Source organism: Mauremys reevesii, linkage group 9 (genome assembly GCF_016161935.1).
Source record: "Mauremys reevesii isolate NIE-2019 linkage group 9, ASM1616193v1, whole genome shotgun sequence".
Taxonomy (NCBI): domain Eukaryota; kingdom Metazoa; phylum Chordata; order Testudines; family Geoemydidae; genus Mauremys; species Mauremys reevesii.
In genome coordinates, this window is record NC_052631.1 from 102,939,359 (window position 1) to 102,959,547 (window position 20,189).

Here is a 20,189-nt window from a genome sequence, read left to right on the forward strand (position 1 = left end):
TCAGACATTCGTGACAGTGGGGCCAAGCCCGTGATGGTTTATATCCATGGTGGCTCCTACATGGAGGGCACAGGGAACATGATTGATGGCAGCATCCTGGCCAGCTACGGCAACGTCATCGTCATCACCCTCAACTACCGTGTGGGCGTGCTAGGTATGGGCGCAGCAGGGCCCAACTCCTGGGGGTGGGGGGAAAGGGGGAGTCCTGAGGGCCTCAGCTGTTGTTGGGTGGGGGGCAAGGATAAGTGGGGCAGAGCCCTGAGGGACTCACCTCTTGTTAGGTGGGGGGAGTAGGGGTATGTGGGGCAGAGCCCCAAGGCCAGGGTAGAAGGGGTGTGGGGCAGAGCCCGAGGACAGGGATGTGGGGTAGAGCCCCAAGGCCAGGGAGAAGGGGTGTGGGGTGTAGAGGCCCGAGGCGGGGGCAGGGGCGTGGGAGGCAGACCTCCAAGAGTGGGGGTTGAGCCCCGAGGGTGGGGGAGCAGAGCTCCAGGGGGACTCTGCTCAAGCTGGCCTAGGACAGGAAGTGGCCTGCTCGGAGAGGAGCTGAGGGGCTGGAAGGAGGTCCTGCTGTGCCCTGTGGGGTCAGGAGCTCCATGAGGAGGCCAGTTTGGTATCCCTGCTGAAGGCTGTGCTCTGCCCTTCCCCTGCTCACAGGGGTGAGGGAGAACCTCAGCCCAGGCCCCTGTAGCTCTGCCCTCATGTCTCCCCCTGGCTCAGGGAAGAGGCCCCGGGGGGGGGGGGTATCAAGTTATGGCCAGAAGGGTTGGGGCAGGGGGATGAGGGTGTCATCGAGATGGTTCAGTCCTGCCAGCGTCACCTGAGAAAGGTGGGAGTGGGCTTGGGGCCTCCAGCTGGCCCTTCGTGCTTCCTGCTGCCCGTCCCCAACCTCTCTGCCAGCTCTACGTGCCTGTGGCTGGGCCCTAGGGCAGCGCTGAGGCTCCCTGGGCAGGGGAGTTTAGTTTCATTTACACAGCCTGGCTCAGCTGAAAGCAAATATTGATCCACAGTTAAATAATTAATATGTGTGTTTATCCAGCTCCTCCTCTCTGGAGGCTGGGAGCAGCAGCTGCCCGGCCAGCGCTAATGAGCTGCCCCTTGGGACATGTCCCATCCATTCTGCCTCTGGAAACAGATCGCAGGGAGCTTCTCGAAGGGCAGACGGCTTACCCTGCTGGAGCAGCACAGCAGATTCCCGAGCCAGGCTGTGTCAGCACTTGCAGGGTACAGCTCTGCTCCTGGCAATGGCCAGTAGGCCTGCCGGCGCTGAAGCCATGCAGGGCTGAGCCGCTCCAGCTGGACAAGGCCGTGTCTAGCCCCTCTCCCCCAGGGGGGCCTGTGGGCTTGGTCCCTTCCACCTTTCCCTCGAGAGAGTGTCCTGTGGAGGGATGATGGGCTCAGGCAGATGTTGGACCAAATCACTTAGGCCAAGTGTGCTGACCTGAGATTCCTGGGGCGTGATTCCCAGAGCTCTCACTGACATCCGCTGGGGCTAGGGACACACGGGCTTCAGGCATCAGGCACCTCTTCCCAGCCTGCAGCAGCTTCTCCCCTGCCCCGCCCCACCCCAGCTCCCAGAGCCTGCGCTGGAGCATTCCTGAGGTGGGCAGAGGAGCTGCCTTGTTGGAGATCCTCTCCTGTGGCCAGGTTCATCCAGAGCCCCTGTGTTTATGCCTGGCGCCCCAAACCCTCCCTCTGCCCCAGCCCAACTTGCCTGTGAACAGAGGCTTTCCACTCCCCTCCCCCAGCTGCGCCCCAAGCAGTGCTGGCCGAGCGCCCTGGGCAGCGTGAGAAGGCTGGTGGCAGGATGCTTGGCCTGGGTGCTCTGCAGAATGGAAGAACGTTGGTTCTGCCAGCTGCCGCAGGCCTGGCGAAGGCTGGGCCAGTGAGCCCTGCCATGAGCAGCAGACATACGTCGCTGTGCTTGGAGCACTTGAGCAAAGGTGCCTCTCTGGGCTGGTGCTGGAGTCAGGAACTGTGGGGGGCCTGGTCATTTCTTTAGCTAATACCCCAAGCCAATGGTTTGGCCTGAAGAAATCGCCGAGGATAGAAGCTGACAGCTCCCCAGGGCTGTAGGGAGCCTGTGGATGGCTGAGCCGCCCCCCCAACCCCTGCTGGAGCAGTGAGCCGCAGGGACCCTGGCTTGTGTATTGGAGGGTATCTGCAGGCAGAGAGAGATGTTGCCCTGCCGAGCAATGGGGAGGTGGATGGGGGACTCCTGGGTTCATCAGCCCAGCAGGATGGCTCCTTGCAGCCTGTGCTGGAACAGGGCTCAGGGCCTGAGTCACTCTATTGATAGTGCCCAAGGCTCTCAGAAAGCAGCTGGCTCAGCCGAGTGCCCATGTAGGCCCATTCCTCTGCTCTGAGCCCTGCTGGCCACCCAAGGGGTGTGAGCTGGGCTGCTACGCTGTGCCCAGGAGAGGAGTGGGAAGGAGTAGTGGGAGAGTCCAGCTGCGAAAGGCAGGCTCCTTGTCCCCATTTCACAGCCAGATGGAGGCCCCCCAAGAGATTCAGAGCTGGTTCCTGGGGGCTCTCAGTGGGGAGGTGCCAGGGGCTGGCAGTGGGATGGGGGCCCCAGGAGCTCACACTGGGGGTCCCTGGCCTCAGCTCTGAGGCTCACAGTCAAAGAAGATCCCCAAGGCTTGCTGCATGGCCTTGGCCACAGGTGCTCTCAGCAGGAGGCTTGAGAGGGGCTCCCACGCTGCCTGGGGCTGGAGGGGATTGTGGAAGGTCAGGAGACTGGCTGCTTGCTGTGTCCTAAGTGGATTCCGTTTGGCTGCAGGATTCCTGAGCACCGGGGACCAGGCAGCCAAGGGGAATTATGGGCTCCTGGATCAGATCCAGGCTCTGCGCTGGATCAGTGAAAATATTGCCTTCTTCGGGGGGGACCCCCTGCGAATCACTGTCTTTGGCTCTGGCATCGGCGCCTCCTGTGTCAGTCTGCTCACTCTCTCCCACCACTCAGAAGGTAAGTGCGGACACTCCCAGCCTGACTGTGAGCCAGCCCCCAGCCAGTGCTGCTGCCGAGCACTCCTTGGCAAAGGGAATGAGAGTCTAGTGGTTAGAGTAACAGATGCAGGCAAGGCACTTGGGTTCTGTTCCTGGCTCTCTCCCTCTTCTCCAGGCCTGCATTTCCCCCTTGTAAATGAAGAGTAACCCTGGCCCCCCTCCTGCGGGAAGGGAAGGGGAAAGCGGCTAACGCTTGCACTGCCTGGGTGGCTGTGCTCGATGGGCCAAGCATGGGCTGTCCCCAGGAGAACAGAGGTAGGGGAATGTCTGAGAGCATGTGTGGGGCTGGCCTGGGGCTGTAGGTTTGTAGCTGTTTGGAGGGTGGGATCAGGAACAGAGATGCCAGTCCAGACTAGTAGGATGTGGACAGACACTTCTGGGACCTCTAGAAGAGGCTCCATCCTGGCCCCCTGATGCAAGGCCATGGAAATATAACTGGAAACAGAATTACCCTTGAAAATATCACTACAGCTCCCTGGACCCCTGATAACATGCCAGGGCTGAAGGGCACTTTCAGCGGATCAGCCCTAGGAAGCCCTGGCCCAGGCAGTGTTAAATGACACTGAACATAACCCGCCAATCCAGCCCCTCCCTGCGATGGGCTCTGGTGACTAGTTACCCTACGGTTCCAAAGCAGAAATGAGTCAGAACTGGCTGTGGGAGCAGCAGCTGCAGACTGTTCTGTCGCTTCCTCCCATTCCCCAGACAGAAGCTGTGGTAAATGGGTTACCCCTGAGAGGACGCATCAGCCCCTGAGGGTCAAATACATTGTCGAGATGTCATTATCCCCAAGCCCTGCAGCATGAGCCCAGGAAATTCACAGGTCAGGGGAAGTTTAACAGCACTCCAGACATGGTAAGGGCTTGAAATGCAGAGCTAGGGCCCCCAAGTCACCTTAACTCTGCCCTGTCACAGACTCTCAACTTCCTGTGTAATTGAAGTCTCCAGAATCTTGTGCCCAGCTTCCCAGCCCCACCCTGCAAACACGCCAGATGGGTCCACACAGCATCTGGGAGAGCCTCCCAGGCCAGGTCCACAGACTTGTGCCAATGGGGCTCACAAGAGGGCTCTACGGAGATCTGTGTAGATGATGCTTTGGTGTTCCAGCTTGGGCTGGAGCCGAAGGAGAGTGAGGGAGCTTGAGAGCTCCAGCCCAAGGCGCTAGCATGATTCCTACTACCATGAGTCTATGGAGCCAGGATGGGAAGCTCACTCCCAGTTGGAGGGCTGACACACCCTCGTTAACAAACTGACAGACAACAAATGGCAGGCAATTTGCCTGCCTCATAGATCACAGAACCACCTTAGACTGAGCCGGCACCTAGAACAGAACCTTAAACTTGCTGCAAAAATGGAACAGTTAGGAAAACGTGAACTCATTAAATCTGCATACCCATCCATTCGGTGCAAATAAAAACTAACATGCAAATGCAGGAAGGCCTCCAAGCCAGAATGAGGGGTAAAGCCTCAGCTCAAACCTTTGCAACATCGATATCAGTGACCTACCCCAACCTGGTGGGACTCTTTTTGGGGGTACCCGAGCTGTCTGGGGTGAATTACTTCCACCTGCCTACTCACTGGCCACCAGCTGCTGCCAACACAGGCGTGCTCCAGCTCCGTGGCCTCGGCTGGCTAGCAGTTTACACACCCCACTTTGTGACACTCGAATGCCCCGTCCCTTATCTTCTGAACACCCACAATGCACGCCGATCTGCTGCTTCAGTGGAGAAAGTGCAGCCCTGTTCACTGGTTTCACCTCAGTTCCAGTGTCTCCTCAGCCCAAGGCACTTGGACAGGTTCATAGTCAAACCAAACTGAAGTTTATTGGCCAGAGCTTGAGATAAAGATTCAAGTAAAAGAATGTGGAACCATAAGGTTATAGTTAGGAGAAAAACACAAAATGCAATCCAGAGCCTGTACTTAGTAATACGCGCCTTTCCTGCCTAAGAAGAGATTTCTCACCCACTGATTAGTTCTTGCAGTGCTTCTCCAGCTCAGAGAACCCACTGGCAGAGTCACTCCTTTGTAATGGTGCACAATTTGGGACATTTCTTCTCCTCTCAGATGGTCTCTAGCTACTCTTCCTTATCCCAGGGAGAATCATTTGTCTTTGTAAGTCTGCAGCCTGCATCCAGTCTAGTCAGTAAACGCAGGCTTTCTCCACAGAGGCTGAGTGGGTCAGCTCTCCTCCTCAGGGAACACAATCTCCTACACATTGCACAGTGCTGAAATTGTTCCTGTGCAAACACCTTGCAATAACCAGGCCGATCAGTGAGTTCTTAGCTTTGGGCGGAGAGCACACAGCCCTCTCGGAGAGCTATTCTGAAGTTGGTCAAATACAGGGGTGTGATCTGCCTGCCTGGGCGTGGCTGGCTGTATTACACCAGGGACTCCCACTAATCAGCTGCCTGCTGATGATCTGGTCATACTGTCACCCACACGAGGGTGTCTACAAGGGCCATATACTGCCTAGAAAGCCCCTGCAGCACACAGGCTCTGCAGGGCCCCTGGAAACAACAGAAATCAGGTGATTTTCAGAAGAGCCCCAAACAGTCACATTCCATTACAGAAACATGGACATTGAATACAGCCTAAATCACACTGGCCCAGGGAGACATTACAAGGAACAGCTCTAGGGGAGTGTGCATATGCTGAGGAACATAACCTGTGAGGCATGGGGCTCTATGCAGGTACGTGGGGTGTGGGGCATAGGGGGTGTGTATATAGCAGGGGCAGGCAGGAGAGACATAGGAGTGTGTGCATGTACCTGAGAAATGGTGGGTGGGGGAGTGCTGAGGCATAGAGGGTGCAGGTACCTGGGGAAGGTTAGAGGTATATATGGGGATGTGCAATATCTGAGTGTGAGGATGGGTGTGGGGGGGTACCAGTGTTGGGGCATGTGTATGCAGGAGTGGGATATAGGAGTGCGTGTAGGTATCTGTGAAGGGGCAGGCATATGGTGGGGGAGGGGTACAAGATGCATGGGGGTATCTGTGCACTGGGATATAGTGGAAGTGGGCTATGGGGGTGCATGCAAGTATCTGTGTGAGAGCTGGGGTGTAGTACAGGGGTACATGCAGGTATTGTGTGGAGCAGGGAGATGTCCGAGGGGGCTACAGGGGTATGTGTGGGTATCTGTATGGGGACAGGGATGTGGGGGTGGAGTACAGGGATACATGGGGTATCTGTGTGGTGTTGGAGTACAGGGATGCATGCAGGTATCCATGTGGGGCAGGGACATGTTGGAGTGGGGTATAGGGGTGTGTGCAGGAATCCATGTGGGGGGGGGATGTGGGGCATAGGAGTAAGGGCAGGTATCGTGCGGGGGCAGGGATATGGTGGGATCGGGTACAGGGTGTGTGCAGGTATCTGTGTGGGGCAGGGATATGGTGGGATCGGGTACAGGGTGCATGCGGGTATCTGGGTGGGGGCAGGGATATGGTGGGGAGGAGTACAGAGGTGTGTGCAGGTATCTGGGTGGGGGTGGGGTACAGGGGTGAGTGTGGGGGCAGGGATATGGTGGGATCAGGTATCCGGGATGGGGTGGGGTGGCTATCTGTGTGGGGCAGGGACATGTTGGAGTGGGGTATAGGGGTGTGTGCAGGAATCCCTGTGGGGGGGATGTGGGGCATAGGAGTGAGGGCAGGTATCCGTGTGGGGGCAGGGATATGGTGGGATCGGGTACAGGGTACATGCGGGTATCTGGGTGGGGGCAGGGATATGGTGGGGAGGGGTACAGGGTACATGCGGGTATCTGGGTGGGGGCAGGGCTAGGGTGGGGAGGGTACAGGGGTTTGTGGGGTGGGTATCTGTGTGGGGCAGGGACATGTTGGAGTGGGGTATAGGGGTGTGTGCGGGGGGCAGGGATATGGTGGGATCAGGTATCCGGGGTGGGGTGGGTATCTGTGTGGGGCAGGGACATGGTGGGGAGGGGTACAGGACTATGTGTGGGCATGTGCCAGTGGCTCTCTGGGGTGCATCGCTGGGTCTCTCCCGAGGGACTACAGCCCCCCTCGTGAGGGTCTGTGTTCTGATGGGTGATGTGGAAGAGTGGACTCACCCCGCGGCACCTCCTGCTGGTGACTCCAGAGAATTAGCTTGTTCCAGCTCCGGAGCGCCCTCTGCAGGCCAGTGATCCGCCTGTCCTCTGGCCCCCCATGTCCCTCCCTGGACCCGGTGCCTTTTTACCTGGGGTTCTGCTCCCTGGCAGTAACCTCTCAGCCTTAGGGTCTCCCCTCCCCAGGGGACCCCCCCACTCACCCACTATTCCCACCTCACCTCAGTGTAAGGCCACTGCCAGTCACTGTCTAGCCCCGCGCCCTGGGGCAGGCTGCAGTTATCAGCCTACTCATCACTGGCAAGGAGGGTCTGGACCTGCTGCCTTGGCCTACCCCTGGGCTGCCCTCTGCAACCCCCAGTACCTGTTAGCCCAATGCTAGGCCGCAGCCTGGGGCTTTCCAGGCTAGAGCTCCCCAGCCCTGCTTCACTCAGGTACCCTGTGTCGAGCTCCCTGCAGCCAGGCCCTTCTCCCTCTTCAAACAGAGAGACTATTTAGGCTTCTGGCTCACGGCTTTTATAGGGCCAGCTGAGTCTGTTTGGGGCATGGCCCCAACTGCAGCCACTTCCCTCAATCAGCCCAGCCTAAAAGCTGCTTTCTCCAGCCACCGTTTGAGACTTATGCTATGGGCTGTCATGTCTGGGAAGCGCTCCTCTTTGGGATGGGCCTTGGTTTCCACTGATAACCCCTCTTCTCGAGAGGTGTGTGCACTGTGCCTCTCGCTGTACAGCTGAGCACTGCCTCCAGGTGTGTGTCCCTAGGGCTGGATCCGGCTTTCTCCAGTTCTTGTGCAGCTGTCCTCAAGAATGGGCTCTGACTGGGCGTGCACCTCTGGAAAGGCGATGGCAGGCAGCGGCCTGGCTCTGCTCAGCCCTGCTCCACGAGGCTGCAGATGGACATTATGTCTTATGGCACCTGAAGCAGTTACTAGCCAAAAGCCTTGTCTGCACAAGGCCAGATGGTGGGGTTAGCGCCTTCGCCCAGGCACTGGGACTCCTAGCATGGGCAAGGCAGCTGCAGTGTCCCTGTGTGGGAGCTGGTTGGGGAAACCCTAGGCTCTCCCTGCAGGAGCTACCACATGGACAAGCTACTTCTTCCTCCTCTGGATGCCGGCAGGGTGTGTTTGAGTGGGGGTAGGGTTTGCATGCTGGGTGGACGCAGGCAGCAGGCCTGTTCATGTGTATTCCCAGAAGTGTGTGCATGTACGTAACTGTCTCTGCATGTGTGCAACATCTGTGGAGGTGCAGGTGTGTGGAGAGCAGGGGTTCTCAGCCAGGGGTACATGTACCCCCGGGGATACACAGAGCTCTGCCCGGGGTGCATCAGCTCATCTAGATATTTGCCTATTTGTACAACAGGCGACATAAAAAGCAGTAGCGAAGTCAGTACAAACTAAAATTTCATACAGACAATGACTTGTTTGTACTGCTCTATATACTGTACACTGAAAAATAAGTAAGATTTATATTCCAATTGATGAATTTTATAATTATATGGTAAAAATGAGAAATTCAGCAATTTTCCAGTAATACTGTGCTGTGACACCATTGTATTCTTAGGTCTGATTTTGTAAGCAGGTAGTTTGTAAGTGAGGTGAAACTTGGGGTACGCAAGACAGATCTGACTCCTGAAAGGGGCACAGAAGTCTGGGAAGGTTGAGAGCCACTGGTGTAGAGAGTGGGTGTGTTGTGTGCCTCCCTGCAGGAGTCTGTGTGCATGTAGTCGGGTGTCAGTGTGACAATCTGCCTGTAGGAGCAGGTGTGTGTAATGTGCGTGCAGGATAGGGATTTCTCTGGAGCTGGTGAATGCCAGTGGGGGGGGGAATGGTTTTCTCTGCACCTCCAGAGGGTGAGGAGCCTGTGTGTGTGAGAGTGCATGTGCATGTGTGCGCGCACACACTCAGCAGCGTGCCGGCTGGCTCTCTCCGTTGCAGGAATGCTGCAGAGGCAGGCTGGTGTCGGTTGTGACAGGCGGGGGTCGCACTCTTTGCAGAGATCATTTCTGGCTGGGCAGACCCACCGCTGCAGAGCCTCAGGTTTTTTTCCTAGCCAAACAGTTACACCTGCTTGGGATGCTGATTCTCTGCTCGTCTGCCCAGATGGGGCCCAGCCAGCTCCTGCCCATTCATTCCCCTGGGCTTCTCAGAGCCGGCACATGCCCAGTGTGCCAGCACCGGCCGCAGTGCTGGGGGAGGGGAGTTGTTTACCTGGAGAAAGATGGCAGGGGGCTGCCTCGTTCATTGGCCCTGGACTGCAGGCGCCAGCTCTCTGCCTCGGACATGGCGTTCTGCCTGCGCCTGCCTCTGTCCCTGCCACACGGCAATCCATCGGAGCAGTGGGTCGGGGGCCCCAGGAGGGATGGAAACCGCAGCAGCGGCTGGGGTTACTGAAGGTCGTTTGCTTTGCTTGGTATTCAGACTAAAAGCCCAGCGTGGAAGAGGGGAGAGAGCCCCGAAGGGGAAGCGACTGCCTGAGAGGCCGCAGAGCAGGGCCCCGCTCATAACCCTGCCTTTCCTCTCCCCCTGCAGCAGCCCCATCTGCCCCAGGAATCCTGGGCTTGGAGCAGGCAGCCCTGGGCTCTGAGGGGACAGTCTGCACTGGAGTAAAAGACAGGCGGCTTGGCCTGGCTCCTGGGGCTAAACATTGCAGTGTAGGTGATTGGGCTCGGGCTGGAGCCTGGGCTCTGGGACCCTCCCCCCTCATGGGCATGGGGTCAGGCTATCACCCACACAGGAGGGGACCCAAGGCCTCTGTTGTCTTAGCTATGGCAACTGCTGTGGGGCCGGGGTATGTGGGTGCAGTGCCCAGTACCGTGTAAGAGGTGCCCCGAGGAACCATGCTGGCCCTGGAGTACTGGTGCGTCTGCTGCCATTATTCTTGGTATTTATGATCAGGACCCCCTTGGGCTGGGCACTGCACTAATTCTAGGGCAAGATATGACAGGAGGGTGGGGGAAGAGGAGGGGCCACGTGGGGATGGGCTTCAGAGCTGCAAAGATCAGGTGGTTGTAGGCTTCCTAGGTTTTACTTTAATAAGATAAGTGATCAAGAGCTGATAATGAATCACTAATTAGTGCATCCTCTCCCAGCATTGTGAAAGGCAGAGGCAGCGGGACATGCGCTGTACCAGGCTGCCCTGGGGAAAGCACCCCCCAATGTAATACATTGAAATCAAAGTGGATTCCTTGCCAGGAAACAAACCACCAGCACTGTCTTTACCCAGCAGACACTCATTAACAAGCAGGAGGGTAACTGCTGCTGCATAGATTTTAAAACCGCTCCCAACCCCATCTGGCAGCCAGAACCTTAAAGCTGCCGCAAACAAGAGCGGCTGCGAAAATAGACAGCGGCTATCCCAGGCAACCATGCACACAGAGGAGTAAAACACCCTGTCCTCTGCACTGTACACATCAGTCAGGGACCTGAGAGCCCCCCTGGAATGACCCCCCAGCTCTAAGATAAAGAGCCTGCAGTCTGCTGAGGTGGTGATGCCATTACCCACATGAGGGTTACACCTCCTGGAAACTCCCTGTGACACATGGGCTCAGCACGGCCCCTGGACACAACAGCCTGAGAGTTCAGAACTGGAGTCTGCCTATACTACAGGGGCACAACCACAGTACTGCAAGCGTGCCACTGTAGCGCTGAAGTGTAGATGCTTCCTACAACGCCGGGGGGCGGGGGGTCTGTCAGTCTAGGTAACCCATCTCCAGGTGATGGAAAAACCCTTCTGTCAACCTAGCCACGGGGGCTAGGTCACCCTAACCACGGCGCTCAGCGGGACAGTTTCAAAGCTCTGAGCAGCAGAGCTAGGCTGTATCGTTTTCAATAGTGTTTAAAGTGCAGCAGCTCGCCAGGGCCCGGCCAATGCACAAGATGGATGGGCTAGCGGGCACTGCCCACACGCTGCTGGGATGGTTTCATTTTGTCTTCAACAATGTAAATTCTCCTCTCCTACTGCTCCCTGGGCTCCACCCCCTCTGCAGCCTCAGCCCCTGATGCCCTCCTGCCAAGGAAAAGCACAGAGATATAGTGACAGTGACTGTCCGCACGTCTCGAGAAACCCCAACCCCCTTGTTCTTACCAAGGCAGTAATTGAAGGTATCCTAAGTCAGACATCCCTGGCCCTCCAAATACAATCCCCTGGGGGCCTCAAGCTGGCTTTACAAGGGGAAGCTCTGTGGACCTCTGAGCTATAAAGAAACCATGAGTTTGAGCCAGTCCTCCAGAGAAATACGGCTGAAAACATTCAACAGCACAAGCCCACCGCTTCAGCTTTATGGGAGTGAACAGCCAGTGCCACTGACTGGCACAGTCCCCTGGCAACCCACGAACCAACCTCCTGTGTCCCTAGGGGCTCCAGCACTGACAGCCACTGAGCACCGGGGTGGTTCCCCTGCCCATTGATGTACAGAAAACAGGATTCAACTTCTGATGCCAATTCATCTGAAGCAGTAAACAGTCCCTGCCCTGCAAAGCACTAGAGGGTCAGAAGCTCAACCAAATCAATCCTAGTGCCCACATGTGCCATTGCTCCCCAAATGCCAGTACATGTGTTTGTTGTGCAAAGCTAATCCCAGAAGTGATGGTTCCGGCCCCCCTGCCCACTCTGCGGGTGGACCCTGAAAGCCAGCTGCTCACTTTCCCTGGTTCTTGTGCACTAGCCAGATGGCACGGTGTGCCCCTGCAGATGCCATGAGTGGGGAAAGCCCAACCCTATTCCACTGGGATGTGATTAAGAGTCCTGGAAAACAGTCCCTTGCTCTGAGGCTCTGGACACCCTTGTCTCCATTTAGTCAGACTTTTCTTTCTGTAGTTTAAAATACCCAAAATAATTCCAACAAAACCTATTCCTGTTTGCCACCGGGAAGCTCCTGCCATCGGCAGTGTCTGCTGAGCTGGACACTAGTCCAGCATGCGCTGCTGAGTGAGTTCTCACTGCCCAGGCTCTTGGGACCTGTTGAGATCTGCTCCCATAGTGTCAATTGCTGTGCCAAAATGCTGCGTGTGCTTGTGAGCCTTGGGGAGGACGGCAAAATACCCTGGGCTGCGCACTGTCTGAGTTCCCATTCAGCTAACGGTAAGGCACAGCGATTGTGGTTCATTAATGTGGCTGAGGGTGGGGAGGGGCTTGGTGCGTAGCGGAGGGGAGCCATCTCTGGTCTCAGAGCCACCTCTGTTCGCCCAAGGGACATTTAGATTATTTTTCTTGTAAATTTGGTCTCATCGGGGAGGGACTGCAGCTCAAGTGTAACTGCAGTCCGGGCAGCGCGCTAACACGGCTAAACAGAGCAGCGACGGCGCAGGTGCTACAGAGCCTGGGATTGCGTCTTCACTGTGATTGTTACCTCTGCTGCAATGGCAGTTGGGATTGCAGTGTAGCCATCCCCCCGCGCCCCCGGGCTGGAGACCGCACCCCTCTCCGTGCAGGGGAAGGCATAGCAGGAATGGAGAAATTGGTAGCATTCCATATAAGGCAGCTCAGGATCCTTGGGGCAGGGTTGCCCCTGTGCACTGGCCAAATAGTGGGGCATTTCCAACCAGGAGGGAGCACGTCAGAAAACACATTAAAATCCTCAGCGTTAGCAAGGAAAGTGTTTCCGCAGCCAGGAGGGAGTTGCAGCAACAGGTGAATCTCTGCCCAGGCAAGAACATAGGAAGGCAAGAGAGAACCTGGTCTGGCTAAAAGGCAAACCAGGAAATGCAGCCCTGACCGTGCCAAGAGGAAGGAGCATAAACAATGGCAGAGGAATGGTGGAAATTAGGAGGCTAAGGGCTTGTCTGCACATAAAGGTGCCTACACTGCATCTGTCCAGCGTAAGCAGTACAGCCACTCGCCTTGTCCTGGAATAGCTGTTCCTGGGTGGGCAGGGGATGAGCTGCCTATGGCAGCTTCGCTATCTGGCTAATTGATCCACCCTGAGAGCGTGCTGGTAGAAGTATGTTAAAAAATCACTCCCCGGCACCATTATATTGGCACAAAAATCTGTGTGTAGGCGGTAGGGGGTTGTGAAGCACAAATAGAGAGAAAAACAAATCTATTCTCTGAGCACATCACAATCAGGAGCGTGCAAGGGACTCAGTGGGGCTGCTGAAGTAGCAGAGAGCAAGATGAAGATTGGGGGGTGCTTGGGTAAGGATGGTCACAGTCACTTTACAGAGACCCTTGCTTCTGGATGGGTGTCATGGACCTGGTACCCTCCAGCGTCCAGCCTCAGCTAGAGTTCAGCCTGGCTGGGGCTGGGAAGCAGCTTCCTCCAGAAGGGCTTCTGCACTGGAGCTAGGGAACCCCTTCGCCCTTCCCTTTGCGCCCACTGGAGGGCGTGCTGGCTAGGGCCTAGCTAGGCGGGGGCAGGCCTGCTATGGAAAAGGGCAAGGCCAGGAGCCTGGGCAAGCGGGGCCCCTGGGCAAATCCCGTGTGGGAATCCTGGTGTCCAAAGGCTCCCCCCCACCCCCATAGTCCAGCCAGCCCTGCTCCCTCCTGCTGCGCCCAGTAGGAACCCCTGGCAGAGAAGCTGGGCTGGGACGGTTCCCTGGTGCCACCCAGAAGGTATACTGGCCCAGGGAAATAAATGGTATTTGGCAGGACGGGTATCAGGAAGCTGCCATGTTACCTTAGTCCTGTAGCCCTTGTGCTGCTGGCAGGTGCCAGGACAAAGCTGGGTTGGCAGCACTGTCTGCACCTGGGACACAGCTAGATCTCCTTTGGGCCAGGCCCCCCAGGGGCTGAGCTCTCCACTCCCCCAGGGCTCTTGTGGCCTGAGCAGGCTGGGGAGCAGAGAGCCCCAGGGTGTGCACTCCAAGCCCCATCGCATCCCATCTCAGCCCCCGCGGGCTCCATTTCCTGGGAGTCCTTTGTATTCTGAGCACATGTTCCATTGATGCGGAGCTGGAGTCTGGCCATGAATTCCTCTGCCTGGGCCAGGGCCTTTGTGGCCCTGCTTTCCAGGGCAAGAGTCCACTCCCTCCTGTGTTCCCTCCAGCAGAAAGGCCTCCTTTGTGCCCTGTGAGGCCTGCATTGGCAGAGAGCTGGGCCCAGCTGGGCAGGAAGTATGTCTTGGGGGTGGGGGGAGTGGTGGTACCCAGAGGGAGCAGCTGAATGGGACACGCAGGGTTAAGCTGCCCCAGCACAGGCGTAGCTCTGCCAGCTACCAACACTCTGAAGGGTCGTGCCAGGGCAGAGGAACTGGGACAGCTGAGGGATTCTGTGGTGCCATCACCAGCTCTCTTCAAGAGGTGGGCGGGAGGCTGCTGGACTCCAGCAGGGCAGGAGCATCACCCACTTCTGGGGCATAGCTGCTCTGTTTTCTGCTTTGCCTGTAGGCTCCGTGGGGCCAGGCCCCAGTTGTGTAGCACTGAGTATGCTGCTGCTGCAGGTCACAGGCATGGTCCCATTGTACCTTGCGTATCTGCAACTCTGTACTCCCGCTGCTTTGAAGGAAATGCTAACAAACTCAGGCTGAGACAGTGTGTCGTGTGTCTGTGTCCAGCCCCCTAGGGAACTGTCCTCTGCTTCAGCTTGTCTGGCTGTGCTACAAGGGAATTGGTCAAGTGCGCGTCTCCCCTCTGCAGTGAGTTACTCTCTTAGCTGCTTGTACAAATTCAGCCTGTTGCAGAGGAGACGCTGCCTGTGTTTTACAGCACCTAGTGCAGTGGGCCTGGCACCAGAATCACTGGCAGCCAGCGCTGTAATTGTCTCAGGCCCCGGGGGCAGACAGTCCAATCCTATGAGTTAGACTTTTGAGACGTTCCGGAGATTGTTGGGGCCCAGGGGATGCTGCATTAGATGCAGCCCTGAGGCAAGCTGCCCATGGGGCTCTGCATTAGAGATCCTTTAGGTGCCTATCAGTTAGACTCGCATCTCACTCTTGCCTGCCCTAAGGGGGGAGGACAGCAGGAAGATGCCTGCAGGCAATGTCCCATGCCCCCCAGGGACTCCTGAAGCCGGAGTCCCTGCTTCTATCCCCCCATGTGGGATGAGTGTGTGTTTGGGGGCTCCTAGACAGAGGAGCTGGTGCTGTGCCTAGAGTGCCCCTGCCATGAGCTGCCGTTCATGCTCTTCTTTGCCTGCAGGTCTCTTCCAAAGAGCCATCATCCAGAGTGGCTCTGCTCTCTCCAGCTGGGCAGTCAACTACCAGCCTGTGAAGTATACCAGCCTGCTGGCCGACAAGGTGGGCTGCAACGTGCTGGACACTGTGGACATGGTGGATTGTCTGCGACAGAAGAGTGCCAAGGAGCTGGTGGAGCAAGATATCCAGCCAGCCCGCTACCACGTGGCCTTCGGGCCCGTCATCGATGGAGATGTCATCCCGGACGACCCTGAGATCCTGATGGAGCAAGGCGAGTTCCTGAACTACGACATCATGCTGGGGGTGAACCAGGGTGAGGGGCTGAAGTTTGTGGAGGGTGTGGTGGATCCCGAGGATGGTGTCTCGGGCAGTGACTTTGATTACTCCGTCTCCAACTTTGTGGATAACCTATATGGCTACCCAGAGGGGAAGGACACCTTGCGGGAGACCATCAAGTTCATGTACACAGACTGGGCGGACAGGGACAACCCCGAGACACGTCGCAAAACCTTGGTGGCCCTGTTCACTGACCACCAGTGGGTGGAGCCGTCAGTGGTGACGGCTGACCTGCATGCCCGCTACGGCTCCCCAACCTATTTCTACGCCTTCTACCACCACTGCCAGAGCCTCATGAAACCTGCATGGTCTGACGCGGCCCATGGAGACGAGGTGCCTTACGTCTTCGGGATCCCCATGATTGGCCCCACTGACCTCTTCCCTTGCAACTTCTCCAAGAATGACGTCATGCTCAGTGCCGTGGTGATGACGTACTGGACCAACTTCGCCAAGACGGGGTGAGGGATGCTCTGCCCTCCCTGGGCCTATGTATGGGGTCTGTGTGTGGGGTCTGTGTGTGTCTGTCCCCCTCCCTGTGCGTGTCTGCACGCACCTCCCTGTGTATGTGTACCCACCTCCCTGTGTTTGTGTGCATGTGCCTCGCTGTGTGTGCATGCTTCCCTCTGTGTGTGTGCACCCGCCTCCCTGTGTGTGTGTGCACGCATGTGTGTGTGCATGCTCCTCCCTCTGTGTGCACACCTCCCTGTGTGTGTGCGTGTGTGCCAGCCTTCGTGTGTGTGTGTGTGCATCCACCTCCGTGTGTGTGTCTGCACACGTGTGCGTGCATGCCTCTTTGTGTATGTGTTCGTGTGCATGCGCCTCCCTGTGTGTGTGTGTGTGCCTGCGTGTGCGGGTATGCGTGCCTGCCTCCCTGTGCGTGTGTGTGTGTGTGCGTGCCTGCTTCCCTCTGTGTGTGCCCACCTCCCTGTGTGTGTGTTTGAGTGCATGCCCTCCCCATATGTAAAAGCAGCAAAGAGTCTTGTGGCACCTTATAGACTAACAGACGTTTTGGAGCATGAGCTTTCGTGGGTGAATACCCACTTCGTCGGATGCATGTAGTGGAAATCTCCAGGGGCAGGTGTGTATATATATCTATGCAAGCAAGAAGCAGGCTAGAGATAACGAGGTTAGTTCAATCAGGGAGGATGAGGCCCTGTTCTAGCAGTTGAGTGAAAACCAAGGGAGGAGAAACTGGTTCTGTAGTTGGCAAGCCATTCACAGTCTTTGTTTAATCCTGAGCTGTGTTTAAACCTACCGACCGCTATGCCTACCTTCATGCCTCCAGCTTCCATCCCGGGCACACCACAAGATCCATTGTCTACAGCCAAGCACTGAGGTACAACCGTATCTGCTCTAACCCCGCAGACAGAGACCAACACTTAGAAAATCTCCACCAAGCATTCTCAAAACTACAGTACCCACACGAGGAAATAAGGAAACAGATCAACAGAGCCAGACGTGTACCCAGAAGCCTCCTACTGCAAGACAAACCCAAGAAAGAAACCAACAGGACTCCACTGGCCATCACATACAGTCCCCAGCTAAAACCCCTCCAGCGCATCATCAGGGATCTACAACCCATCCTGGAGAATGATCCCACACTCTCACAGGCCTTGGGTGGCAGGCCAGTCCTCGCCCACAGACAACCTGCCAACCTGAAGCAGATTCTCACCAGTAACTGCACACCGCACCATAGTAACTCTAGCTCAGGAACCAATCCATGCAACAAACCGCGATGCCAACTCTGCCCACATATCAACACCAGTGACACCATCACAGGACCTAACCAGATCAGCCACACCATCACCGGTTCATTCACCTGCACGTCCACCAATGTAATATATGCCATCATATGCCAGCAATGCCCCTCTGCTATGTACATCGGCCAAACTGGACAGTCTCTAAGGAAAAGGATAAATGGACACAAATCAGATATTAGGAATGGCAATATACAAAAACCTGTAGGAGAACACTTCAACCTCCCTGGCCACACCATAGCAGATCTTAAGGTGGCCATCCTGCAGCAAAAAAACTTCAGGACCAGACTTCAAAGAGAAACTGCTGAGCTTCAGTTCATCTGCAAATTTGACACCATCAGCTCAGGATTAAACAAAGACTGTGAATGGCTTGCCAATTACAGAACCAGTTTCTCCTCCCTTGGTTTTCACACCTCAACTGCTAGAACAGGGCCTCATCCTCCCTGATTGAACTAACCTCGTTATCTCTAGCTTGCTTCTTGCTTGCATATATATACCTGCCCCTGGAGATTTCCACTACATGCATCCGACGAAGTGGGTATTCACCCACGAAAGCTCATGCTCCAAAACGTCTGTTAGTCTATAAGGTGCCACAGGACTCTTTGCTGCTTTTACAGATCCAGACTAATATGGCTACCCCTCTGATAATCCCCATATGTATGTATGTTCATCCTTCCTGTGAGTGGAGGGGGTTGTGTGCATCTCTGTGGACCTGTGTGTGTGTGCGTACACACATCCCTGCACATGGGTGGGTGCACACCTCCTTCCTGGGGGGTGGGCATGTGTGCATGCCCTCCCTTTGTGTGTGCATGCACCCTCCCTGTACGTGTGTCCACGTGCACCTCCCATGCATGTGTGCATGTGCCTTACTGCAGTTTTGTATTAGTGTGGCAGGAGAGTGTGTCTGCACACCTTCCCTGTGTGTGTGTGTGTGTGTGTGTGTGTGTGTGTGTGTGTGTGTGTTTGCACAGTCACACCCTGGGCTGCAATCCAGACTAATAAGGGTTGTGTCACCATCTGCCCCATAAACTGGGGATCTCACCGTGCTTTGCTGTTACAGCTCCCTCTCCCTCTCCAGCCACCAGCATGCAGGGCACACCCTGAGTGGCGGTGTGTAGCTGGAGCCCTGGGCCAGCGGCACTCATCCCACCAGCCACACGCTGCCTGTCACAGCCTTGGTTGCTACCTGCGGGGTGACCCTGACACATGGCCAGTCCTGAATTTTCCCCCCAAATGTGTCTTCTGCACTGTCCAGTTCTTTCCCGGGCACTTAGATATTAGAGACCCATTGCCCCTGTAAGGGGTCAGTGCACAACAGGTTACTACTTTAATTGGCGTTCAGTGTCAGCACAGAACTGGAGTAGGTCTGCTTAAAAACACCAACGTGTTTGTGTAAGTACAGAGAGCTGGATTGGAAGGCAGAATACAGGTGTAAGGCAGTAACATGAGAAATGGTTACGAGAGAAATAAAGCTAAAACACTGTCCAGTAACTGAGACTTAATGAGCCAGACGTGGTTCAAGGTCAAATCCCTACCACATGCTCCCAGCAACAGGGCTGACTAAATGTTCATGTCACAGTCCCTGCCAAAGTCCAAACCTGGTTCCTTTGCCCGCTTAGTGAAGTGGTTCCCAACCTCTTTTCATTTGCAGGCCCATAACAAATTTCAAATGCAGGTGCGGGCCCCTTTGGAAACTTAGCCAGAGTGTGCAGACCCCCAAAGAGCTGCAGCCCACAGGTTGAAAATCACTGTCGAGAGTGAGAGAGCAAATCCCTGGGGTGTTTTAGCCCCGCACTTTTCTAGTCCAGTTCCCCTTTGAAATGTGTTTTCCTGAGGGTTTCCCGAGGTAAAGTTCCTTCCCACTGTGAGGACGGACGGAGACCTCGTGGTGAAAGAGGTTCCATGCTGTTTGCTAAATCACAGATGGATCTGTTCCTGCGCCCCCTTGCTGCCAAAGAATGGCCACCTGACTGGTGTTGGCCAGTCAACGTTGACACCTGGCAAGAGGTGTCAGCTTGTCCTTTGTCTTTGAGAAACAGGCTCAGCCCCTCCCCAGACTTGTCTGGTAAACACACTTCAGTCGTCATTTCGTCTTATGTTCCTAACTGGACATACACACGTGCTGCACACACGGCACCGTGCTATTATTGACCAGTGAGTTACTAGTTCTCAAGTGATACCTCGTAAGGCATATTTTCTATGAAGATTATTACAGTGGTTAGGATGTGACTGCAGGGGGGGCATCGAATCACACATCTCTCTGTGCGTGCGTGTGTGTGTCTGTGCCCTCCCTCCCCGCACGGGTGTGTGTCTGTGCCCTCCCTCCCCGCACGTGTGTGTGTCTGTGCCCTCCCTCCCTGCACGGGTGTGTGTGCGTGCACCTTTCCAGAGGAAGGGGGTCTGTGCTGCCTCCCCATGTGCACGTGTGCAGTCCCTCTGTGTGTGTGTGTGTGTGTGTGTGCACGCGCCCTCCTTCCCCGCATGTGTGCGTGTGCGTGCGTGCACCCTCCCAGTGTGTGTGGGGGTGTGTGTGTGTGCATGCGCCCTCCCTCCCCGTGTGTGTGTGGGCACCTTTCCAGAGGAAGGGGGTGTCACGGAGTCCCCGGGCGCTGCTCTGGAACTGCTCCCCACAAAGCCAGGCAGGACTTTGGGGAGCCTTCTCTCCCTCCAAGCAGACTGTTTTCAGGAAAAGAAGCTCACATGGCTTCACCTCCTGGGTCTCTCCTTGGCGCATTCAGCATCCGCTGCCCCTCCATGCGCTTCCCACAGCGAGTCCGCCCAGGCGGGGTCCTGGGGGGGCCACAGGGTCCTGCACCCCCACTTTGCAGTCAGACGTGACTCTCAGCCAGCCAGTAACACAGAGGTTTATTAGATGACAGGAACACGGTGTAAAACAGAGCTTGTAGGTACAGCGAACGGGACCCCTCGGCCGGGTCCATTCTGGGGGCAGTGAGCCAGACCCCCAC

General features: G+C 56.3%; 1 protein-coding gene across 15 annotated transcripts in view; it reads left to right on the forward strand.

Moving 5' to 3' along the window:
* Nucleotides 1-20,189, forward strand: part of NLGN3 (neuroligin 3) — a 98,404-nt gene that overhangs the window by 75,715 nt on the left and 2,500 nt on the right. For all 15 annotated transcript variants that reach the window (XM_039487145.1, XM_039487140.1, XM_039487141.1 and 12 more), the window contains 3 exons: nt 5-154; nt 2,780-2,965; nt 15,135-15,924. In XM_039487145.1, the coding sequence (XP_039343079.1) occupies nt 5-154; nt 2,780-2,965; nt 15,135-15,924 (1,126 nt within the window). The remainder of the gene's footprint in view (nt 1-4; nt 155-2,779; nt 2,966-15,134; nt 15,925-20,189) is intronic.